The sequence below is a fragment of the Nothobranchius furzeri genome, chromosome 17 (genome assembly GCF_043380555.1).
Source record: "Nothobranchius furzeri strain GRZ-AD chromosome 17, NfurGRZ-RIMD1, whole genome shotgun sequence".
Lineage (NCBI taxonomy): Eukaryota > Metazoa > Chordata > Actinopteri > Cyprinodontiformes > Nothobranchiidae > Nothobranchius > Nothobranchius furzeri.
The window spans coordinates 46,793,868-46,818,663 of NC_091757.1; the positions used below are offsets into that span (position 1 = coordinate 46,793,868).

At 39.8% G+C, this 24,796-nt stretch overlaps 4 protein-coding genes across 6 annotated transcripts; 2 read left to right on the forward strand and 2 right to left on the reverse strand.

Moving 5' to 3' along the window:
* Window positions 1–1,402: 1,402 nt before the first annotated feature.
* On the reverse strand, window positions 1,403–10,170 carry cfap251 (cilia and flagella associated protein 251). Of its 2 annotated transcripts, XM_015972677.3 has the most exons (21): window positions 10,049–10,170; window positions 9,640–9,894; window positions 9,410–9,550; window positions 7,540–7,649; window positions 7,342–7,447; window positions 6,282–6,362; window positions 6,108–6,185; window positions 5,974–6,015; window positions 5,159–5,406; window positions 4,896–5,072; window positions 4,556–4,806; window positions 4,309–4,460; window positions 4,037–4,213; window positions 3,753–3,937; window positions 3,425–3,539; window positions 3,068–3,231; window positions 2,891–2,981; window positions 2,630–2,767; window positions 2,331–2,559; window positions 2,142–2,234; window positions 1,403–2,066 (listed from the first exon to the last, which is right to left on the reverse strand). In XM_015972677.3, the coding sequence occupies exons 2-21, from the start codon at window positions 9,889–9,891 to the stop codon at window positions 1,942–1,944; spliced, it is 2,955 nt and encodes a 984-aa protein (XP_015828163.1). In that variant the 5' UTR covers window positions 9,892–9,894; window positions 10,049–10,170; the 3' UTR covers window positions 1,403–1,941. The 2 variants fall into 2 exon arrangements, with proteins under 2 accessions (XP_015828163.1, XP_015828164.1); XM_015972678.3 differs by lacking the exon at window positions 10,049–10,170 and having other exon boundaries at window positions 9,640–10,037.
* A 1,285-nt stretch (window positions 10,171–11,455) lies between these two features.
* LOC107393994 (rab5 GDP/GTP exchange factor) lies at window positions 11,456–15,405 on the forward strand. Of its 2 annotated transcripts, none has more exons than XM_015972680.3 (9): window positions 11,456–11,606; window positions 12,112–12,300; window positions 12,394–12,521; window positions 12,844–12,995; window positions 13,079–13,148; window positions 13,222–13,357; window positions 13,444–13,538; window positions 14,479–14,735; window positions 14,820–15,405. In XM_015972680.3, the coding sequence occupies exons 2-9, from the start codon at window positions 12,143–12,145 to the stop codon at window positions 15,243–15,245; spliced, it is 1,422 nt and encodes a 473-aa protein (XP_015828166.3). In that variant the 5' UTR covers window positions 11,456–11,606; window positions 12,112–12,142; the 3' UTR covers window positions 15,246–15,405. The 2 variants fall into 2 exon arrangements, with proteins under 2 accessions (XP_015828166.3, XP_015828167.3); XM_015972681.3 differs by lacking the exon at window positions 11,456–11,606 and adding an exon at window positions 11,698–11,823.
* Window positions 15,406–16,583: 1,178 nt separating this feature from the next.
* Window positions 16,584–18,244, forward strand: psmd9 (proteasome 26S subunit, non-ATPase 9). Its single transcript, XM_015972692.3, has 6 exons — window positions 16,584–16,754; window positions 16,844–16,943; window positions 17,373–17,560; window positions 17,663–17,764; window positions 17,876–17,964; window positions 18,139–18,244. The coding sequence occupies exons 1-6, from the start codon at window positions 16,626–16,628 to the stop codon at window positions 18,164–18,166; spliced, it is 636 nt and encodes a 211-aa protein (XP_015828178.1). The 5' UTR covers window positions 16,584–16,625; the 3' UTR covers window positions 18,167–18,244.
* A 782-nt stretch (window positions 18,245–19,026) lies between these two features.
* gtf2h3 (general transcription factor IIH, polypeptide 3) lies at window positions 19,027–23,694 on the reverse strand. Its single transcript, XM_015972691.3, has 13 exons — window positions 23,539–23,694; window positions 23,362–23,441; window positions 21,540–21,646; window positions 21,223–21,353; window positions 21,090–21,152; window positions 20,419–20,448; window positions 20,304–20,332; window positions 20,157–20,231; window positions 20,024–20,077; window positions 19,699–19,767; window positions 19,477–19,612; window positions 19,340–19,376; window positions 19,027–19,227 (listed from the first exon to the last, which is right to left on the reverse strand). The coding sequence occupies exons 1-13, from the start codon at window positions 23,546–23,548 to the stop codon at window positions 19,158–19,160; spliced, it is 891 nt and encodes a 296-aa protein (XP_015828177.3). The 5' UTR covers window positions 23,549–23,694; the 3' UTR covers window positions 19,027–19,157.
* Window positions 23,695–24,796: the final 1,102 nt, after the last annotated feature.

Consider the following 24,796-nt stretch of genomic DNA (forward strand, 5'->3'; position numbering starts at 1 on the left):
CCACCAAACGTTCGTTCAAAAGTGGGCCGAGAGGATGCGAGTTGCTTACCAAATAGCTGCAAATAACAGCCGGCAGTCCTCAGCCAAAAGCAAGAAGCAGTACGACAGACATGTAAGAGGTGCCACCCTCCAGCCAGGTGACAGAGTACTGGTGAAAAATCTGTCAGAGAGAGGAGGGCCAGGAAAACTGCGCGCATATTGGGAGAAAGTGGTACATCGCGTGGTGGAGAGACTGGGAGATGGACCCGTCTATAAGGTACAGCCAGAGAGAGGTAGTAAAGCCATGCGGGTTCTTCATAGAAACCTTCTACTACCAGTGAACGACTTACCTTTCGAGGAAGAACTTCCTGTGGAAGAAAAGACAAAAGCAAAACAGCGAAGACAACCTGTAGGAAAGGTCCATGAAACAGCGACAAGTAGCTCTGATGAGGAAGGTAGTTATACCTACCACTACGGCCTCCGGAGCAAGATTCCCTGCTACAGACTCGTGAACCCTCAACAACAAGGACCTGCCATTCAACAGGAGCAACCTCAGCAACAGGAAACTGTCATTCCAAAGCAGAAGTCTAACAGTGAGCCCAAGCTACGTGCGACAGCAAGAGAGTTCTGCCCACTTGACAGGCCAGAAGATGGGGGTGAACAAGATGTTGTAGAAGCTGAGGAGTTAGCAGAAAAAGGCAAGGAGGAAAGTGATGGAGAAAACAGAGAAAATGACATTGTAAGGAGGTCACAAAGGAGGGGGAGACCAGCGGAAAGACTCACGTACAACGTACTGGGTCAGCCATCATACTGCCACTGGAGGGCAGATATGAACACCCTTTCGGCTAGCCAACCCTGGATGTGGACACACAGCGTCCCATCATTCTTTCACCCCATCTATTCACAGCCGTACTATCACAATAACTTCGCACCCATAAACTGATGGGTCCACACATGAAGAAACAAATGTCAGGAGCCATTCCTTGAAGTGGGGGAGAGTGTAGAGAGTTGAAAATAGCTTTCTAGTAAAATCTGGTATCAGAAATAAGATGGGGAAAACTGTTATGATTGTATGTGTGTACCTGTCAGTTTACAATGCTATTCCGCATACAGCCGCTAGAGGGCGCATTACGCGCAGTGGTATCGAGTAGCGTTTTGGGGCACAGAGGAAGAATAAACCTTCCTGTTGTGAAACTGACATCAGCTCAACGTGTGTCCCTTTTTCTATTCTTTATCACAGACACACGTTATTGAACAGGAAACCAGTTGCCCCTCTGGTCATCATCTTAGGGAGGCAACACTGACAACCTTCAGTGGGATTCAAACAAAAATCAGCACACATTACATGTTAAATTTGCAGAGTGTAAATGTATTTAAAATTTGAATATGAGAAAAAAAAACTTAAGTAAATGTAAAAACAAAGTGTGACTATAAATGTTTATTAAAATAAAGTAGGAATTGAACATTCGGAGTTGGCGCTGCTGTTGTGTAACAGCATCATAAATGTTACACAATTGTGTAACAGCATCATAAATGTTACACAACTTTATGTCACACTTGTAAATGAGGACTTTAAAAACATGTACTCACATTTAAAATATTTTTACAGACTCAGCTTGTAATATTTAAACAAAATTTGCAGAAGCATTTTTTTTAAAGAAATACATTTTTTTGTAGTTTTTTTGTACTATATTTTCACCATCGAATACTAAGATAATCCAGCAGCACTGAGGATACAGTTTATGATTCATCCAATAGATTATGCTACAATTTAAACACATTTTTTGGAAGCTTGTTAACCTGAGAAGGTTTTCTTAAGCGCTGATATTCATGCACAACATTTGAAACTGAAATAAAAAAATTACTTACAGTAACTGTTAGCAAACGCTATAGAAACAAACCATTAAAGAGCAATACAAATCTAGTCATCAACACATCTTCTTGACTGACTGATGCATTCCATTATTCTGGAAGGGAAGACCTGGTGCTCATCTCTTCTAGGAATGGGAAGCCCAGGATTTGTGTTAGTGTCTTCATAGATAGCTCATCTGGGATCACACACTCCAGCAAGTTTTCTGAATCTGCACCTGTGTGCAAACCAAACAGTGATGAGTAGTCTTTAATGAATTTTATTGTTAGATAATTAGATGAGTCATGCTTACAATGTGCCCCTTCAGTCTCCTCCTCTTCCTCCTCATCGAGGCTTAGAAGTGTAGTTAAACACTCTGACACCTCTTTCTCTGTCATATGTTCCCCTGTCAGTCACAAGAGAAGTGTGGATGTTCCCAGATTCTAACAGTCAAATACTGAACAGATGTGAAAACACACTGGCACATCGGCCTACGGCATACCTTGACCTTTTAGGAGCGTCATCAGATCACTTCTCTGCAGAACTGGCTGCCCAGTGCTGCCAGTTTTCCCGAGGACGTTAAAAGCCTGAAGAAGCTCTCTGCTGGAGCTAGCAACGACTGGTCGGTGGTTGATGTACAGCTTGACAAAATCCTCTATACCAATTTCATTCACATATTTTCTTGTTTCTGCATATTTGCTGAACTTGATTTCATTTTGCATGTCATTTATCTGGTGAAATCAACATAAAAAGTTGTTTAATAAAAAGAAACAAAAAGTTCTGATAAGTGTGTATGTTTACCTCTTTTTCAGAGAGAAAGTAGCCCAAAGCTCTCATTAGAAAGGGAACCTGCGACAAGGGGATTTTGGTAGATGGTTGTCTCTTTGAACTGTGGCCTTGATCAATAATTTGGCAGTAGTAGAAATAGTTCTCAATCTCCTAAAGACAAAGAAAATGCTTAAAACATTGAGAATATCCAAAAACATTGTGTGTTTGCACAATAAGCGTAAATTCAAGAGGAGATGAAATTATTTGTTTAGCAATCATATGAAACAAGCAAACCTTGTAAACCCTTCCATCTGCTCCTCCCTCTAAGAGGTTGTAAAAGGGTTCCATGTCCTTTCCTCCCAAAGCGGCAGTGGCCTCTAACACTCTGCATCAACACAAAAAAAGACAACTAGTCCCAGGAAATAATTCACCACAATCCATTTCTTCCAGGTGGATCTTAAAACATCTTACTTCAAGTTAATTTCCCACAATATGACAGTGCAATCAGATCCTCCTGCAGTACAAACAAAGCAGCCATCGTAGGAGCAGGCAAGAGCAGCCGCCCCTGTCGGATGGCCGATGAAAGCAGTGGACTTGTGCGGGTTTCCGTCCAAAGGCAAAATCTGGAGGCCCAGCTGTGGGACAAACAAAATGTCTGAGTGAGAGGACAAACTATTTTAATCTGAACTAAAGGCAACAATATCAGACTACTGAGAGAAAAAAGAGAACACAGATGCAATGTAAAAACATGTTTTGATTTTATACCACAATTAAGATGAACAAGATGCAAAAAATTTAAATACACAACAAACAAGGTCCAGCACTGACCTCATCTTCTGTGATGTATGCGAGGTGATGGGACTTAACCTCAGGTTCATCCAATTTGGGAAGAACTACCATTTTCTTAACGGGAGAACCAAATACTGGGCCAAGGACAGTCTGTCTGTATTTGTAGAGCACGTGTCACACACACACACACACACACACACACACACACACACACACACACACACACACATACACACGCACGCACGCACACACACACACACACACACACACACATACACACGCACGCACGCACACACACACACACACGTCATTACATCATTGGCTGTGAGTGACAGAAAACTGAACTATGCTTCAACGTTTTGCACACCTGCACATCTTAGTTGTGCTGTTGAAAAGCTTCATCTTGTACTGGTCCGAGGCAACAAGAAGAAAGTGCTCTGTGGTTAGCGGAGGATACCAGGTCATGCACAGTGGCGTAGCACTCTGTTCAATCTGCTCTGAGTTTAGGATGAGGAGCTCATTCACGCTGCTGTTTTTCAGGTCATACTCCACCTATTATTCAGTTTCACATACACAAAGACTTGTGTGCAGAAAAAAACAAGCAAAAACTATATTTATTAGAAAACTGTAAGGCACAAAAGTTTGGCAAACCAGTTTGCGGTCCATTCCCAGAGAGAGTAGTCTTGGTTGGTTGCTGTCCAGATGGACCCCAAAAAGAAGGTCTTTGATAGGCTTATAGTGAGAACCATATCTCCCCAGATACGTCCATCGAGACAATGATCCTTCCAGTCTCTGTAATCTGAACACTGTCACTGCATTACCGGTGTCCTAAATAGGAATAAACACACATGCACTGTACTGTAATTATTGTAATCATAGTTTTAACAAGTTTCAGTCGAGAAAAGCGACATCAGCTTGTTTACCGCTGCAGCAAGGTACTGTGAGTCTGCTGAGAAGGTGATGAGATGGATGCTGTCTGTAGTGTAATGGAAAATTTCCTCTGGATCACTTTGCAAGGTGTGAGAATTTAGTATAATAACAACTCCACTCCCAAAGCCAACAGCCAGATATAATCCTGTTTGGATACAATGAGATAATCAACTACAGTCGACACTTGATGTACGAAGCATCAGTTGTTTGACTTCCTTCAATAATATCAGACTGGCTCACCTTTAGGATCAAAAGTAACACAATGGATGCCCTTTTCTGTCATAAAGACTTTATCGCCAATGGGTACTTTCTTGTTGTAGTCCCACATTTGTAAAATGCCCAGTTGGTTGCCCATGACAACAGTTGGTTGACTGGGATGGCATGCCACTGCATAGAGAGGCTCACCGGCTTCATGCAGGAGAGTCTGAGAGAAGTCACGCTGTGCATTCACATGCACAACTTTGGAACTGATCGTAAGTACTGTAAAGTTCCTACAAAGAAGAAAAAAATCAAACGTAATCAGCTGGGTTTGTAATCTTCTGGAAAAAACATCTAAAGCCCATTAGATTTTATATCTCACCTGAGAATAAATGGCTTGCCTTCCAGAGAGAGGTCTTCCACAAACTCATCGGCACATTCATTGGAGAAAGAAATGAAAACAATGGGGTCCAGGCTGAGGTCAACGAACCACCTGAGGAACTTGAAGTTTACGTCGAAAAACTTTATTTGGCCTTTGACGTTTCCAATCACACCACAGCTGTGAGAACAAAAGACATAAACAGAGGAGTAACAAGAGAACCAAATGTAACATTTCGAACTTCAAATAAAACATTTTGTGGCTACCCGTCAACCATGGTGAGAGCAGTGATGGGGTCTTGCTGGTGATTGATTTTCTTGATTTTGCTTGAGGGTAAGTTCTGGCGTTCAACTAAGTCTTCACTGACATCCATCATCACAAGAATGCCCCCGATGGCCATTAGGACCTGAGATTTTGTGCAGTGAAACACTGAGCGACTCAGAGATACTTCGGCAAGAGGGACACGTTTCGGCGAAAGAGGAAAAGGCTGTGTAAATACCACCGAACCAACGAGCTACAAAGAAAATAAAAGAGGAGACATCTTTAAAGCACTCTGAGAAATAAAAGACAAAGTTTCTGCAGCTTTTAAATTATTGCATAAATATTCCAAAAGGCTTTGAATGAAGGCAACTGGACTTCTTTGGATTCTTGAAGATGTTTTTTCTTATCTGTGGAGCTTTGTCTATTTTGACTGGAATATGGGAGAGTCGAGCTTATAAACTGTAGCCGTCTATTGTTTCTTAACAAACAGAAACTACATATGAATACCCTCTTCCCTACCCCTCCCTAGACACTGTTTTGCAGGAGGGTGTGACCTAGACTAAAACTACAACCACTCTCACACAACACAGGCTATCGACTCATCAGGGTGTAGGGAGGTATTCATATGTAGTTTCTGCTCGTTAAGCAGCAAAAGACAGTTACAGTTTATAAGCTTGACCCTTCCAGATTCCGGTCAGAATTAGCAAAGCTCCTCAGATGAGAAACTAAACATCTTCAAGAACCCAAAGAAGTCCAGTTGCATTCATTCGAACTTGTCTGGATTACCATGGATGACTGAGAACCTAAATTGCATAAATACCTTCTTAAGATTCAGTGCAAAGTACCGAAGGCTTCCCTTGGTCTGAAAAAAGACCAATGGATTAATTAGATATGTTTAGATGGCTCATCAGTTGTATGGTTTTTTAAATTAAAAATAACAACAATTATACCCACCATGCTATAAAAAACCATGTGATTCTTGCTGCTGCTGAGGAGCTGCATGCTGTCATTTGGTTTAAAAGAGATGTAATCCTGAATGACATAGTAATGTTTTAACAATCTTCATTAACATCATCAATGCAGTGCAGGACATCCAAAGTATGGAAGAAAAATACAAAGCTTGCATACCTGAAGACCATATTTTGGATGGAGTTCAGTCCAGCTGAGAAGCTTTGCTGCTTTTTTGGACCAATCCCAAATATGCACACACTAGTAAGAAAGTCCCAAGAAAATTGGTCAAACCTATAGGGATGTCCCGTTCCGATATCGATATAGAAAGTATCGGATTATATCGGACTGCATCAAAAATCTCCGATACAAGCAGTCCGTTAAGGTTAGCATTTTTGCAACTAATGGTTAAAAAAAACTTGTAATTTTTTCATACTTAAAGAGCAAGTCACTCCCAAATCTACTTTTTTTCCTGATAAACTATATAAATGCGTGTCTAATTGTGCTGCAGACACGTGTAGTCAGTAGTTTAGCACTTTAGTGCTTTTTTGTTTAAATTTAAATTTTCTGCCTAAAACTGTCAGTGTTGTGCCGTTGTCAGGTAAAAACTCTGCACTGCAGTTGAATTTAAATCTGCCATCACTATCGAGGGCGGAGCCACTAACAAATACAAACACACAGGCTCACAACGACAATGTGACATAATGTACCAGCTAACATCTTAGTGTACCTCTTAGCCAATAGCGATGGCAGACTTAAATTTAAATGCAGTGCAGAGGTTTTACCTGAAGACGGCGCAACACTGACAGTTTTAGACAGAAAAGTAAAATTTTAACTAAGATGGACTAAAGTGCCAAATTATTGACTACAAGTGTCTGCAGCATGATTAGACACTCGTCTATACAGTTTATCAGCAAAAAAAGTTGTTTTGGGAGTGACTTGCTCTTTAATGTTATTGGATCTTGTTCTCTGATTGAGTAATATCACTTGATTAAGCCTTTCATACATTCCACACTACAAAATAGACAAAAGTATGTATGATTTTTGCTGATATTGTGTCAGATTGATATCGGTATCGAACAATACTGAAGGCTGCAATATCTGTATCATATCGGAAGTGAAAAGGTTGTATCGGGACATCCCTACAAACCTACATGGTGCGTGTCATGGTAAACAATATTGTTTACAGTACTTGTTTTGTAGTAATTGATGGACTGAATGTATCTGCTGTCATACTCACTTGAACCTCTTCTCCACTGACCGTTGCTAGATGTTTGGTGTCACTTGAAAATGCCAAAGCAGTTAAACCTCCAACAAAGCAATCGAAAAATGTTTGAACGGGAATTCTAGAAGATGTCATAAACAGGGTTATCATTAGGAGAAAAAAAATCTGTGTAATTAAAAAAAACACTTTATTAAATTTAGAAATAAATGTTACCCAGAGTAGGAGTCCCATATTATCACCCAACCCTTTGACCCATTGTCTCCTGTTGCAATCCAGCGTCTGTCTTCACTGACACACATACAGGAGATGGACTGGGAGTGACCCTGAAGGCATCAAGGATAATTCACTGTTTATTATTTAAAATAAAAACTGTGGAATGACTTAACACATAATGATTTTCCATCAGAAATAAATAAGTTAGGCAAAGAAGTCTAGTATTTTAAACATGTGTTACATTCCTTTAATCAATACATTTACAGTGGTTTCTAGTGGGAATGAATGCCTTGCAAGCTGCACTCTGTGGGGACCCAGAAGCACCTGGATCAGCACAGAGGAGCCTGCTGGAGCAGATTTAGAGTCTTTTTCCCCTGATATTTAGACATCTCTCCTCGGATTGGATAACATTAAAGCAACTTTCTACCACAAAAGCCTAATTTATACTTCTCCATCTGCGTCGATGCAGAGACACACAACTCTAATATGCGTCAGCATAAGGGCTCTCCAACAGGTTAGCAGGGAGTGATGGAGACATGCCCATATGTTTAAAAATTGGTAGAATGTGAGAAGACCTCAAGCTTGTGATTGGTCAGATGACGCCATTGCCTGTTAAAAAGTAAAAAGATGATCTACGTCAGACCTGGAACAGATGGAAGAACGCATTGCGGAAAAAGTCCAAAAACATGAACGATTATTACCCTGTGACTGAAGGAGTATAAAAATACGGAGCTAACATTTTATTCATGGACAGAAATGACAGGGAATATGGGAGCATGGCTTAGAGGTGGCAACCACATGAAGAGGTGGATGTGAATGAAGTACAAATTTGTGTTATAAAGTCTCTGAAATATATAAGGGCAATGGTACGTACACTATCATGGACCGATACATGACTGTACTGGTGGCATGAAACCACAGAAAAGCGCCACGCCCTTTGTTGTCCTGGCGGGGAATTGCTTTGCAACACTCCCCAGGTGACGAAGAAATCAGAGAGCAAAACGTCTCTGTCATTGCGTGTGGGTCTTTCTCTTCCGGAGCTGACGGAGAAGTATAAATCAAGCTTAACTCTGTGGTGCAACGTGGATATTTTATCTCCACAAATAACACAAGCCTGGGGAAGCTTCTGCCATGTAGTTGAGTTGCTAACGGTTAGCTTCCGCTAGCTGAGATGTTCTCTGCTGATCCCTGGACACTAAACCAACAGCAGTCAAGATGGGTGATGAATGTTCAGTGACAGTGTAAGGTAGATCTGTCAGGATTTTCAAATCCTAGCGTCACACTGTCTATTTTCTATCAGAAGCTAATGCAGGAGATAGGTGTAGGAGACTATTTTCATTTTCAGCCTGCATGAAAAACTCAGTGACTGATTATAATCAGAAATAATTAAATATATATATTTTTTAGTCAACTACACCTATTAAAAAATGTTTTTTCAGTGTTCCACACAATTTAAAATAACCCTGAAGTTAAGAAATCCTATGCACTTACCTTGGATGCCATATTTCCTACTGTCACAATATTTTATAATAAGCAATTATCTAATAGAAACATGCATTTTTTTTTAGAATAACAACAATTTACTTTAGAAAACCTCTAAATTGCATGTCTGACTTTAGGGACTTTGCAAAGGAGTCAGACTAAATTACTTACATTTTAAAGCTGGCACAAAACAAATGCGGAAAAATTACATTTTCTTTATTTTACACATCAATGTTGCCCTGAAGGTTCTATAAGCATCTTTTTTTCTGGACTTTTTAAAATGCAGTTTAGGTGAAAAAAATTCCTGATTTTAAACTTGTCCTCAAGTTTTAGACCTTGTTCACTTCAGGACCTTGTTCAATATCAGATATTTTGATTAACTTTTTACCCGCAGAATATGTTGTGAGTTCGAAGTGTGATTATAAAGAACGCCAACATTAGCTGCAGCGGAGAGGAAAACCAACTGATCGTGGTCTTGCACATTGAAGACAGGTAGAGCTGGATTCTTCCCAAAGATCCACACTGGTGACTAGATAGAAGCAAGTAGAAAAACATGATTTTAAAGCGGAGGAACGTCATTCTTTTGATGGCAGCCAGCATAGAAGGACAATTACTTACCAGTCCATGGGTGCTTGGATGAGTCCTGTTGTTTAAGAAAAGTGTCTCTTTGGTTGAAGTGTAGACTTGAGATCGGCCAGTCATCTTGAGTTTGTTGGGATTTGGTTCAGCTTTTCTCACACCTACTTCATCTGTGCTCTTCACCGGATTCCCTTCATCTTCAGATGGTTGACTCTCCTGTGTTTTACCAGCAGCTTGCTGCAGATCAGTGCTTGTGGCTGGATCCTGTTCTTTTGCTTCACTTTCAGACATAATCTCAAAACGGAAGACAGTCAATCCCACTTCTTAACAACTTTACAGAGAATCTTTCAAATTGAGTCAATTCAGGTCAACGTTAAGCTAATCCTCCTTAAAATGGCGTGTATAAAAGTAATAATAATAACAATAATAAAAAAGAATTACAAGTTACCTGAACGCCTCCTTATAAAATATTGATCAAATGTGATTAAACATTGAATTTTAAAGCCGAACGCCCAGAAAACCTTTGTTCAGTGAAGCATTTCGTTGCCTAGCAACTTCCCGAGATGGTCGTAAAGCGTAAACTTTACCACAAAAAAAATCTATGTAATTTGTTTCCGGTTAAGATTTCCTAAATAAAAGCCCAACACGTGAACGTTCTGCAGTTAACACTGCTTAAAATACATCTTAAAGAGCAAATTGCAGGTTAGAGACTCCCATGAACCAATGTTTAGAGAAACATAATAGAAACTCGGTTTAAAATGTTTTTTTTACACATACATGAATTATTTAGGCTTTTAGAGTCATTTTTGTGAGAAATCTTTTATTTTTTGCCAAACCAAACGACGTCAGCTGAGGGAGTCCCGTTAGCGTAATCCAGAGAAAATATAGAGTGTAATGCCGGCTTTGACACAGAGTAAACTTTAAATGTTTATAATTCTACTTCTGATGGACCAAAACCATGAAGTTATGAGTTTGCTGCACACCCCAGAGAGCAGAGACAAACCAGAGGGAGAAACCATCGCCATGACCTCTCTACCCTAAAACTAGCCACTCTCCACACTGAGCTGAGGCAGCCTAGCCTCTAACTCCCTTTGGTTTCGTCAGTAAGCCAAACACATTACTGGCTACAAACCTAAACAAAAACGATCCGAAAAGCAGCATAAATCCCTTTGGAAATATTTAGTTGCATTCTTAAAGAATTACCTAAATATAATTTGATAATTTATTTGAAATCCATTTGTTGAGTTTTGTTGTTTTATTTTTAGAGGAAGTAATGCTGACATATTTTGCTATCTTTATTCTGACCACTAGATGTCAGTAAACCGCCATCATAGCTAAACACAGAGGGGTCATTTATTTTGTTAATCATGATAAAATACAATGCATATTTAGGTCTTTACATTTACATCATAGAAAAATAAATTTCAATCACTTTTTAAACACAATTAAAGTAATACCCGAGCAAAAAAATCTACTCTTCAAGCAACTATCAAGCGTTGTAGTTCAATAGTTCTATTTCCGGTTGAGATGTGCAAAATAAAATGTGTAACAGTAGCAAAAAATGCAAACTATTGTTACAGAAATGTTGCGATATTAAATTGACCAGACGTGAAGGCACACAAATCACTAATTCTTAAAAACTAAAACAAATTAAAGGAAAGTTAATGCGATGTTTCGAATCAATAAATCAGAGTTTCACAGTAATGAAATTGCTTTGAAAGGTTAGTGTTGCTTGGCAATATCACAAACTTCACACATCAGTTTGACTACTTTTTCTGGTTTCACTGGTTTGAAATCAGCTAGATTGTTTAGATTTCGTAACGTTTTTGTGTTTTAAGTTCCCCTCAGGTTTTCTGGTTTTCTTTTACACCTCAAACGTTTTCGTGGCATTAGTCGAGGTTGAGAGGGTTTCCATAAGCTAATGAAGACTTCACGTTAACAGACGAAGAAACGCTAAAGCGAGCTGCTAAAGTGTGGGATGATTTCACCTGTTCGCTGACAGACAGGTGAGGAGGCTGAACCTAACAAGCCAATTAATGACTGAGTAGATGGTTAAAGGTTTGTTCGGCTGTAGCTAGCATTAGCGTCATCAGCTGACTGTCAGCCGCTTTGCTTCATAGCTAACGGCTAATAGTTAGCATAAACAGTTTCTCTCTCTTTAGAATAAAAATATGTTCATTCAGGAAGAGAAGCAGTAATAAAATATGACCACTGACAAGTAAAGTGAGTAAATCTATAAGGAAGCAACATTTTGGGATGGGGTCATCATTTTTTGACTGTGCTAACAGACTAGCTACTATGTTTTAAAAGAGCTGGTGTAAGTTTTATAATGTACATATTATTTCCATCCTCTCGTCATTTGGGAGCCACTTTTTTATTGTTTAGTTGCTGCTGACGAAGAAATTTTCAAAAATAGCTAGCCGTTTTCCTACTCAAAACTTCTTATCAGTCAAAAAATGATCATTTGTTGACTTGTTGCATAATTTTCTGACCCTTTCTTGTGTTTGACAGATTTAGCTGGGTCATCTGAGAGAGCCTGGCGATGTGGACCGATAAACATAGAGGAATCAGAGTTTCTCAGGAAGAGCTGCTGTGTAAAAATGGCTGTGGTTATTATGGAAACCCCGCCTGGAAAGGCTTCTGCTCCAAGTGCTGGAGGGAAAAATCACGCCCAGCTGGAGTCTCAAGACATGATGCGAGGTGCGAAGTAATTATTTTCTGTCCTGTGTCCTTGCTTGGTCAGCTTGGCTTAAAGAAACTGGTTTGGTGGTCTAATTCTGCATTGGTTTGTAGGCCGAGTAATGATGGAGCGCCTCCAACATTCTCCAAGTTTGAGGAGAAGAAAAACATTGAGAAGGGTAGCCGTTATAACACGGTGAGGAGGCTGTTCTGGGGCAGCTCCTCACCTCCAAAACCCCAAGGTGCATTTAACATTTTATTATTTGGTGCCATCATGTCCAAAAAAAATCACCTGTCTCAGTATCCTCTGTTTTATCACATGAGTTATTTACCTGATGGATTAGATATTTATAACATTTTGGCATATGCGTAATGTTTTAGCAGCACTGCTTCATGATCTCAAGCTGCATTTTTATAAAGATTAACTTTATTCCCTTTTCTCTGCTGAACAAAAGAGCTTTTGAGGGAGTTTGACTGGATGCTGCATCTGCTGCATGTTTGTACTTTTGCTAAAAACATGAATTTTTTTTAATTATCTGAAACAACATCCACTTTTCCTTTCAGAGTCCTCAGAAAGCAATGCAAACATGTTAAAAGCCTTTCAGAGTCTGGAGCCTGGAGATTTCCCCAGTTTCCTAAAGATACTCCGGAGTCCATCTTCCCAACGTTTACAGTCCCGCTGTACCGCTTTCCTCAAAACAATGGAGGCTTATCATGTAATTATCCATTTTATATCATTTTTAAAGCTGCTTCTTTGTTATTTCAGACCTAAATAACACATTTCCTCCCTTTTTTGTAGGCTCTTCCGGTACAGAAGCAGTCGGACCTCGTGCAGGATTTTTTCCAGTCTTTTGCAGATGTTTTTCGAAGTGAGTGTCAATCAAAGCGTCGCCGTCTGCTTGCTCTGGACACACGTGAAAGGATGTTGCTTTTTGTTTTCAGGTTTTCCCGAGGATCATGTCACCCAGATAATGGAGCATGTTGAGAAGCTGATAATGACGCGGCTGCACAAGTGGGTTTTCTGCCACGACAGCAGCGATGACGAGCTGAAGGACCTGGCTCTTCAACGAAGGATACGGTATGGCTGCTGGTAAATTCAGACATTTGTGTTGTCTGTGATCTAAACTTCTGATCTTGACTTTCATGGTTTTGTTCCTTTTCCAGCTCCTTAAACTGGGTCACTCCGCGCATGCTGAGTGTCCCTTTTCCACATGAAAACATTCCAGTCACGGGTGACCCGTTTCTCCCTGCTATAACAGGTGATTCACCCTCTCATCAATCACTTTTGTGCTTAGTCTTGGAGATTTGGATAAAGAAGATCAATGTCTCAAGTTGCGTCATGCAGATTTTGTCCAGTGTAGACAAAACTGGTCTTTGTTAAACAGCGTGCCTCTTTCTCATCTAAATTTCTGCTTATTCAGTTCAATTCAATTCAAAAATACTTTATTAATCCCAGAGGGAAATTGATTGCTGTAGTAGCTCAGAATAATAATAATAATCAAGTCATCAAAGAGTTATTGTATATTACAATGGCTGTTGGCAGGAAGGATCTCCAGTAGCGGTCAGTGTTGCAGTGAAACTGAAGAAGCCTCTGACTGGAGACACTCTTCCGTTGTCGGACAGTCTTGTGAAGAGAATGCTCAGGGTTGTCCATCATTTTCTTGATTCTCTGGAGAATACTTATTTGCATTATCTCCTCCAGCGGTTCTGAAACTGCCGAAACTCTGGCTGAGTCCTTGAAAGGGCTTGGAGTTCCTCCATCTTGTTGGCCAGTGATCTCACATTGCCCATTATGATTGATGGAAGAGATGGTTTGAATTTCCTCTTTCCCCGTCTCCGTTTCTTGCGTTTTAGCTCATTTGGGATTTGTGGCTTCAGTTGAGGTCTTATTTCAGCCTTTCCAATGTTAATCAGCTGCTCCCGATTGTAAACCAGCTTGTTGCCATGGTTACACATCATAACAAATGCTCAAAAAGTGAAAAAAGCTCAAATATAGCATTAAAAATCCTCCAAGCTTCACAGCACCAGAAACCGAAAAGTAAAATGTCCAAAAAAATAGTTTTTCTTGAGAAACTAGAAGAAAAAATGTCCAAGAAAATGTGTCTGTATTAATCAAAAATAAGACATATAATTAAGATTAGGCTGTTGTTTCTAACTTTTTAAAGTGAAAAATAATCTTTATCTCTTTTTCATTACCAGCCATAATAGAAATGGATGCCAAACGTGCGCCACAGGATAAGCTCGCGTGTGTGTCCAAATGCAGTCAGCAGATCTTCGAAGCTCTCTCAGCCTCCAACAACGAGCCCGCCAATGCTGACGACTTCCTGTCAAGACTGGTTTATGTGTTGCTGAAGGCCAACCCCCCACGGCTTCACTCAAACATGCAGTACATGATTCGTTTTGGACTCCCACACAGTCTCATGGCCGGAGAGAGCGGCTACTACTTCACAAACTTAGTATGTAGAATCTGAAGTTGCTTGCGTATCAGGTAGTGTGAGTGCACTGATGACTCATTTCTCTGTTTTCATTCCATAATTCAGTCCTGCGCGGTGGCCTTCATTGAAAAGCTGGACGGACCAGCGCTCAGTCTCAGTCCAGAAGAGTTTGAGAGCTACATGCGAGGTCAACGCGCCCCCGCTGCTTTAACCAAGAGGCAGCAGGTTGTTGGGGACACGCAGCACGTGCTAGAGGAGCTGCAAGGCAGGCAGGAGAGGCTGCAACATGGAGCGGATGTTCTTGGCGTGGAGTTACAGGAGTGGGTTCGAGCAATCCACACACAGCTGGACGAGGCAACAAACCAGCTTGTGGAGGTGCAGAAAGAGATGAAAGCTCAAGCTGAGGCCTCACGGGTTTCATCAACATGTCCAGATGAGTCCACGAGAGGAAGGGATGAAGAAGAATCCATTCTAGTGCCTTCCGATCAACATGTTGGTCCAAAGAATCAGAATGTGGCACCTAATCATTAACACACACATGGGCTGCAGGAAAAACAAGATTTGTTCTTTTGCACATGTTTCATCTGAAGAGAAGATTATATTTATAAGCAACATGAGGATGAAGGAAGCTTTTGGAAAGTCTCGTGAGGTGTTTTTATTAATTAAACTAATTTTCACTTTTCCCATTTTAGGATGAATTCTGTGAGATTATTCCAATTTAGTGACAAAGTCGATTAAATATAAGTACTCAGGGAAAATAGTATTTAGTGATATCACAGAACTCTTAGCAGTTTTTCATTAACAGTGCTTACACCTTAACTGCTGTAAAAACAAATGTGACAAAGCAGGTTTTGACCACTACAAGTTTGTGGCATGTTGATGAGAAACACATACATGATAGAGCTGTTGTCTTTCCCCTTTTTTCCTTTTGTGAAAGTTGTTTACAACTAGTAAAATACGTATGAAGATAATTAAAATGTAATATATTTTGTTCAATAATTGTACCTGATAATATATTAAAGCTGAAATGTGATTTGAAGTTTAGTTTGATTATTTTGTGTTTATCCTAGAATGTTTTGAACTGATGTGAAACATTTGATCAGTGGGAAAATTCATAACAAGAAGTGGTGAATATTTTAGAGTGTTAGCAATCCAAAAGAAAGTATATTTTAAAATAAAACAAAAAATATAGGTAAGTTGTATTATCCAAGTGTAGTTCCTTGTTCTTAATGTTTTCAAGAAGAAATTAAACAAAGCTTATTTTTGTTAGCTTCATAGAGATGGTTTTCCAGTTTCAGAACCAGGATACAATTCCTGCATATAGCCACTGGAGAGCGACATTTTCCTTCATATTATGTCTGACCATCGTGTTACACACTAAGTTTTAATTGTGTTTTTAGCTGAACGACAAGAGAATAAGACTGGAGCAAGTTATCCTGTTGACACTAAAGTGCCATACTGTTTTATTTTGAAATAATTTACCAGAAGTGCATCTACTAACTATTGTAATTTTATAAATGTAATTCCCTCTTCCAACTCTTCTCATCTCCTGCTCATTTTTCTTCTGTATTAATATGACTTAAATATTTCCAAAAGGACATAATTTTGATAAGGAGGCTAAAATGATCTCTTCTGAATTATTTAACAGAACCAGAAGGGCGACAATTTCCCTCCCTTAATTAAACATTAAAAGTGTGTACAGTTACGCAGCGCAATGTGTAGCAACGTGTAGTTTATACAAACGATGTAATACATAGTAATTGATGTTTTGAATAATTTCTTGTTTAGTACAACTTTCTTCTTACCTTGTACATTTTCTCCACAATTTGGCCAGGCGGCGGCGCTGCAGCGGAACCACAATTGCCAGAAGTGTTGTAGCCGGAAGAATTCAGCAGATACAACTCAGCAGCTATGAAAACAACAGAAGAAAACAACAGTTGTGGAAGCTCTGCTATAACCATGGACGACGTTAAAAACCTCATTAAGAAGAAAGATGAAATAGAAGAACAGATTAAAGCTTATTATGACGTTTTGGAAGACGTAAGTTAGCTTGTAGACGCCATCAGTGGGTAACTATTTATTCTGTGTGCTAATTATGTTTTTACCTTGTTTACGATGCTTGTTTACAGCAAGGTGTTGGAGTTGAAGGTCCCCTGGTTGACGCTGAGGGCTACCCTCGAGATGATGTTAACTTGTACCAGATCAGAAACGCGAGACACAACATTTCATGTAAGTAACTAAATGTTTTTTTAGTGTTTATCAACTCAGGGAGCGACTTTTGTAGCTGCTGTGGTGTCTCCTTTTTGTTCGGGTATTTATCAACCTTCATTTTTCATTCTGCAGACCTTGAATAAAATATAATCAACTTCGGTTCATTTTGTTTACTATTTATTAACATGATCTTTAATATAAGGTGCTTTTTATTTTGATGCTCGTCCATCATCAGGACCAGTGCCATATGTTCTAGTTTTTTTTCTAGATATGCACTCAGGGCTTATGTTTTAGTCACTCACTACTTTTAGTCCAGTATTCATATCAGTTCAAATTATTAATGAACTAACAATAGATTTCAGTATAATTTAATTATGAAATGCTTACATTTGTCTTAGCTGTATATGTGTATATTATTTTCTGTTTGTAAATAGTTGATGTTTTCAGGTCTGCAGAATGACCACAAAGCCATCATGGCAGAGATAGAGGAAGCCCTGCACAAGCTACATGCTCGAGAGAAAGCTAAGCGTGGTCAAGATGAGGTTGAGGAGGAAGCCATGGAGCAGCAGGTCACTCTCCCTCCTCCGTTTGCACGAGTGGATTCTGTGACCGAAGGCTCGCCTGCCTCTGGAGCTGTACAGTTTGTTTTTTTAAATATTTATTAAGGCATATTTTCTTAACAGTTTGAATTTGATAAATGTTTCTGTTCCTTTGATAGCAATTGTTTTCTTTCAAAGGGCCTCAGGCTGGGGGATGAAATCATCGAGTTTGGTTCTGTGAACACGGAGAATTTTCAGAACCTCCAAAACATTGCTGCTGTGGTGCAGCACAGCGAAGGAGTAAGTTTTTGTTACTTCTACTGATATTCCTCCGGTGGATATAATTCATATTTACCTTTACAGTGACTATCCGTCTCTCCTGATGCGTATTATTATGTGTTTCTTTTTCAGAAACCTCTTCGGGTCTCTGTGATCAGGTCTGGCCAAAAAGCTCAGATGAGCCTGACTCCACAGCGGTGGTCAGGCAGGGGCCTGCTGGGGTGAGTGCTTCAGAGACACAGCATATGAGGCAGATAATACAATAAAAACCCCAAACACTCATGGTACTTTTCATTTTTCTTCTGTGTTTAATGATAGAATTCTCTTTTGTACGCACAATAATTAGTGGTTTCATCATCATTTATATGGAAATCTTGTCTTTTTTTCCTTCACAGGTGTAACATCGTTCCAGTCCAGAGATAATCCACATCATCCTTTGCTGGATTGAAATCTTTCAATTCTTTGAATTTCATCCTGAATAAAAAAAAATCTGAGTGGCTATACACTGACATGTTTTTTTAGTATGAGTGGAAACTCTTAAGAACTGTCCAAAGAATGAGAGTGGTATAGATTATATAAACAAAGTGTTGCAGCACTTCTATTTACTTCTGTGGATGATTAACACACAGAATGTGACCTTTAATTAACAGTTCATCTGTTATGGCTAGCATTCAGCTCCGATAAAGGCATGATGTAGACACACTCCTAAGACCAAGCTGGGAGGATGCTGAGTGACCTAACATGAAGTCCATATTTATCTATCCTATGTGTTGGACTAATAAACAGCTCGAGATGTGAGAAAGTATTCCCCCCCCCCCCCCCCCCAATACCAAGTTTTACATTTTTGACAAATGTTTCAGGTCAGCAGATAACTTGATTAAATACAAAGTAATGTAGTTTTCAAAATGATTTAACTGATTAGTGGAAAAAAGTTATCCTGACCATCCTGGACCCGTGTGAAACAGTAACTGTCCACCTTGTTAAATCAACTATATTGTTAAAAAAGCTGAGACTGACTCCCCACACCTCAATTATACCAGGCTGATGGCATGGAGGCTATAAGATCTCAAAAAGCAACACATTGTGCTTCGTTCTAAAGAAATAACAAAGAACAACATCCAACGACCTCACTTGGTTAAAGTCGTGAAAAAAACATCTTGATCTCCCGGCAGTTTGGGGAAAATAATTTACTGTTGAGTTTTATTATTTAAAATCACAAAAATAGTTTCAAAACAGTTTTAATGAAAACAAAATAATCCAGACTTGTGAACAAATACTAAGACTGAGCTTAAAATGTAAGTTTAATGCACATTGTATTTTCTTCAAAAAAATCATTGCTCCTCTGGAGCAAAAATACTGATACTGTTTATGTGAATCAGTCACTCCTGTTGCCTTGAAGCTGAAAAAGAAAGCATCACGCTGGCAGCTTTGGTTTCTTCTTTTTGGGTTTAACCATCTGTGGTAGTTGGATTTTAAAGGCGGTCCTAAAAAACAAAGATTCTAAATCATATCTGTGCCAAAAAATGAGGAAAAACACTTGATATACATTTAAAAAATCCTTACGGATGCAACAACTTAGAATAATAACAGACTTACTCGCATGTTGTGCAAATAGGGCTGAAGTTGCAGAAAACTGGAAACAGAAGGAAATTCACCCACAAAAAACCCCCCAAAGAAAACGTTAAAACAACGTCTCCAATATTGCTTTGACACATTTGTTCTTTTAGACTCACTTGACAAGCAAACCGAGCACACGTAACCTATTTCTATGAGGGTACGGTGGCAGAAACAGGCGGCTCTGTAGTCCACGTGAGCAGGTGGCGGCAGCACCAGCAGCGAGCGCTGCTCCGAGTCGGGCAGGAACACCCACTTTTCACAAAACATAAAGATCATTACCTCAAAGTAAAACAACAACCACGCTCTTAGAAATATGCTCAGCAAACTTCTTTCCTCACCAGAAGATACTGAGCCAGCGCTACTTTTTGTGGTATTTTCAGGTACAGACCTCCAGTTATATCACAAGCCTAAAAACACACCACAAACATTTACTCATTCAGTCATTTTCTTAAGCATTTTACCTAGAGACAACTTAGTCAAATTCAAAGATACTTTATTAATCCCAGACGGAAATTAGTCACCACTAAGCTAACATGCATGTTTACATGCCAACTCCATGCATGAAGGCTGCAGCCAGGATTTGATCCTGCAACCTTCCTGCTGCTCCACCATGCAGCTCTAAATGAAATGAAAAACAAATGGAAAAAGGATGTAATGAAGTACCTGCTGAAGGAGCCCCGAGTCTGAATCCAACACACACGCATCTATCAGGATATTCTGGACACAAGTATTGAAACAAACCAAGTAAGTGTTAAAGACAGGTGTTAGATTAGCAGAGTGAGATACACAACTCCACCTGCTTTTGTGCAGCAAAGATCACATTCATGAAGTTCATGTACTGCAGGGCGCAGTCGTCAGCTGCTTTTATCACCTGTATCACAATTAAAACAGAAGATGAGCTCCAGCTCAGCAGGAAAAGTCAAGAGAGAAAGCAAAAGCTCACCAATATTCTTGATTTAATCTCCTGTGCAACTAAAAAAGAACAAAAAATAACTTATGCAGAGTGCTAAAATAACAAAACAAACTGTTTTAATTTGATAAGGGACATATGTTATTACCTCCCACCTCTTTTGAAATCCTGTTGATATCTGGATAGTTCTAGATGGAAGGAAATGTTACAGAACAATTCAATCACACCGAGCTCTGCAAAAAGAAATAAATCAGCCTTGACCAACAAAGTCCTGGTTGAATGAGAAATAAACTAATTATATAAGATGATTTTTAAAAGCTCCTCCTTGAACCGTCACCTTGGAAGAGTTTGAGTGCCCTATGATCCTAGGAGCTATGCTGTCTGGGGCACTTTGTGCCCCTGGTAGGGTCTCCCATGACAAATTGGTCTTAGGTGAAGGGTGAGACAAAGAACGGTTCAGAGGATCTTTCATGGATGTACAATCAAAGAGTCACCCGGCCCTGAGGGTTACCGGGGTCCCACCCTGGAGCCAGGCCTGGGGTTGGGGCCCGTGAGCGAGCGCCTGGTGGCCGGGCTTCCGCCCATGGGGCCCGGCCGGGCCCAGCCCGAACCGGATACATGGGCTCATCCAACTGTAGACCCACCACCCGCAGGAGCAACATGAAGGATCCGGTGCAGTGTGGATCGGGTGGCAGACCTGCCGGAGGAGCTGGTGGAGAAGGCCGGGGAGAGGACAGTTTGGAGCTCCCTAGTTGGGATGCTGCCCCCGCGACCCGGACCCAGATAAGCGGAGGAAGACGACGGTTTTTAAAAGGATACAGCACAGAGCTTTGGCAAGGGATCCAGCCAGAAGAGTATCAGTCGAATTTCCCGTCAATTCCGCTGCAAAAAAAAGTATTTAGTCATCTATTTACTCCAAATTCTTCCCTACGTCACACAGACTTGCACCTACTCTTGGACATGATATCCCTGATCTCTTCAGCGATGAGGTTGTTGGTGACAGATAGGAGCTCATATTTTCCATCCCTGCTGGAAGACGTATCATCGTTCCCTTTCAAACGTTTACTTGGATACAGGAAGTGACTGAGAGGAAGAAATGCAAATGGAATTTAACCTCTGGATGCATTTATGGACATTTCAATGTTGACCTTTTGTTAACCTACATGAACTTGTAGGTTAATTGGGATCTATCAAGCAAATGTAAAACAGTCAAGTTTTGCTCAAATCTGGAAACTATAGGAAAAGTTATTCCATGAAGTATAAAGTTACCTGTCCTGGCAGTGAGCAGCGATGACAGCCAGCTGGTTAGTCCTGGTCATAGCCATGTGTGCGTTTCCCATCACCATGACTGCATCCAGACACTTGGACAAAGTGAACTTTAAAAAAGAAAAAGAAAAAACAAACATAAATATATATATATATTTTTTCATCACTCCTCTAAATCCGAGACCATGGTCTTGAGTCAGGAAAGGATAGAATGCCTTCTCTGGGTCAGGGATGAGGTCCTGCCCCAAGTGGAGGAGTTTAAGTATCTCAGGTTCTTGTTTATGAGTGAGAGAAAGATGGATCAGGACACTGACAGGCGGATTGGTGCTGCATCTGCAGTGATGTGGGCATTGTGCCGATCTGTCGTGGTGAAGAGAGAGCTGAGCCGGAAGGCAAAGCTCTCGATTTACAGTCGATCTACGTCCCTACCCTCACCTCTGGTCACAAGCTTTAGGTAGTGACCGAAAGAACGAGATCATGGATACAAGCGGCCAAAATGAGTTTTCTCTGCTGGGTGTCTGGGCTCTCCCTTTGAGATAGGGTGAGAAGCTCAATCATCCAGGAGGGGCTCGAAGTAGATCCGCTGCTCCTCCCCATCGAGAGGAGCCAGTTTAGGTGGCTCAGGCATCTGGTTAGGATGCCTCCTGGTGAGGGTTTCTGGCAGGGATGTGAATCTTAGAGCAACTCACTATTTGATTCAATTCTGATTCTTGGGGTGCCGATTCGATTCTGGATTCTCAAATTAAATCGATTCACAATCAGTATTAACAAAGCATGTCAGCGCCAGGATGAACTACTTTGTTGTACAAGTTAGTTAAAGCTATGGGACATTTTTATTTGACTTTAAACTGGTCATGCTCCAAAAACGCAAATTTACAATGTAAAATAAAGTGATTCTAAAACTGTAAACAGAAACAATCTTTTGACCAAAAGGCAACATTTATTTTTGCTTACCTTGTAAAATATAACAAATCTGTAGTTACCTAACAGTAGCTTTGAAAGTAATATGGTCAAATACTTTTCAAGTATGTGTAGAAAAAGTTACATGAGTAATCCTGAGTACTCATTTATCAACTTAGAAAATAAATAAGAGAATATCTCAAATTTCTGAGTATGGAAAAAATTACATTCAAGTGCCCTCTTATCAGCAGATTCAAACATAAATCATCTCAATTTATGGGACCACAAAAGTAAACGGAGTACTGACTCTCCTATCAAAGATCAAAAAATTGCATCTCAAACCTGTAACATGCCAAATATTTGAGTTCTTGGAATCGATTCTGAATCTTTATAAATAAGAATCCCGATTCAGACTTGAATCGGGTTTTTTCAGCACCTCTAGTTTCTGGGTACGTCCAGACCCAGAACATGCTGGAGGGAATATGTCTCTCGGCTGGCCAGGGAATGCCTTAGGATTCCCCAGAGGAGCTGGGCCAAGTGGCTGGGAAGTGGAAGTCTGGGCCTCTCTGCTTGGGCTGCTGCCCCCACGACCCGACTCCGAATAAGCGGAAGAGAATGAATGGATGGATGGAATGTGTAATATGAGATGTTGGTAATCAAAGTATTTTTGTAATCCAACACATTTCTAAAGTAGTAACTGATGTAAATTATAGAAAAGATTCATTCAAATAATATTTGGTGACTCAAATAGGAGAGAAGAACTTATCCCATGTATTAGATCTTGTCACAATTATAAAATATCCTGATTTAATATTAATAAACCATAATCCGTTTGTCTGACTTAAAAAGATTATATATCCTTACTACATATTGTCAAAATGTGATTTTAGTGACACTGCATATAAATAAATAAATAGTCTGTCACCTCCGGCTCGCTCTGAGCATGCTGGCCCCACCAGATCGGATTCACGTCCACCACAACCACCAGGAGACTGATTTCTCCCTCTGAAGAAATGAATGTATAAAACACCATTCTGCAGACTTGAAACAACAGTAATATATTGCATCAAAAGAACGTAGTGAGACAATAAGCAAAACAAACCTGATGCCATCTCGAAAGTATTTAATCGAAACAAAAGAAACTAAAGTTTTTCTAACAGATTTTTCTGTTGATAACTTCCGTCCATGGTAGAAGACCGAACAAAAAGTGTTTAGGGAAAAAAGCTTTTTGTCGCCGCTAGATGTGCGTCATCACTGTGCGACGAGTTTCTTTTTCACTGCTACAAACCAGCGCAGTGCTGCCACCTGGACTGTTGTTTTGTTTGCCAAATATCACATCCATTGCAATAAGCGGAGGGGTACCAAGCCCTCATTTCCATGCTTCTTGAACGAATTTAAATTATTCTACTCTTCATTAAGTAAAATGGAAAAAATGCGAGAATTATCTCACGGCAAATAACTGAGAACTGTTTTGAGTTTCCTTTGTAAATCATGCTCCTTTGTTTTTTATGTTATTTTGCAGCACGAAGGTTGCAGGTTCGAAACTCGGCTGTGGTCTTTCTGCGTGGAGTTGCGTGTTCTCCCCATGCATGCGTGGGTTTCCTCCGGTTTCCCCCACAGATCACAACATGCCATATAGGTTATAAATTGTAATAGTCGCTTTGGATAAAAGCGTCTGCTAAATGAATAAACATAAACATTTTCCTTTTCTTTGATAAGCCCCTAGCCTGTTTTTAAGCTTACATCCTCCATGAGAGTTTGTACCTTAATGTCGTACCTTGTTCTGTTATGTCTTTGTTCAGGAATAATAATTAAAAAATAAATAAATAAACAAAGCAGTACACCGGTCACTGTTCACGTTAATCAATATGGCGGAGTCACCGGTAGGTGAAAAAATAAACAATATAAACATCTAAGAAAAAAAACCTGGACTGTGACTTTTTTGTGACATCACACCAACGCCACAAAATATTTTTTGTGGCGTTGGTGGAAAGTAGAAAACACAACTACTAAAATATGTACACAATAAATAACAAATGTATTTGTTGAGATCTAACAAAGTGGATAGGCATGTTTCTCTGAAACTGTACTTCACACACCTGTTCATGTTCGTAAAAAAAGTTCTTGACCCTAACTGAAGCAGCTGTTTCTCATTCGTTAATTAATTAAATGTATATTCTAACAAAATGCTTCTGTTTAACAGCAAGTATGCATCTGCATTTAAAAAAACTACAAAAACTAAACATTTTTGTAAAACTACTAAAGCTAATACAAAAGAAAAAAAAACAGACTTTATTTGGACATATTATAAAATCAATTTGCATAGGTATAACATTTTATTAAAACGATCAATTTCATAA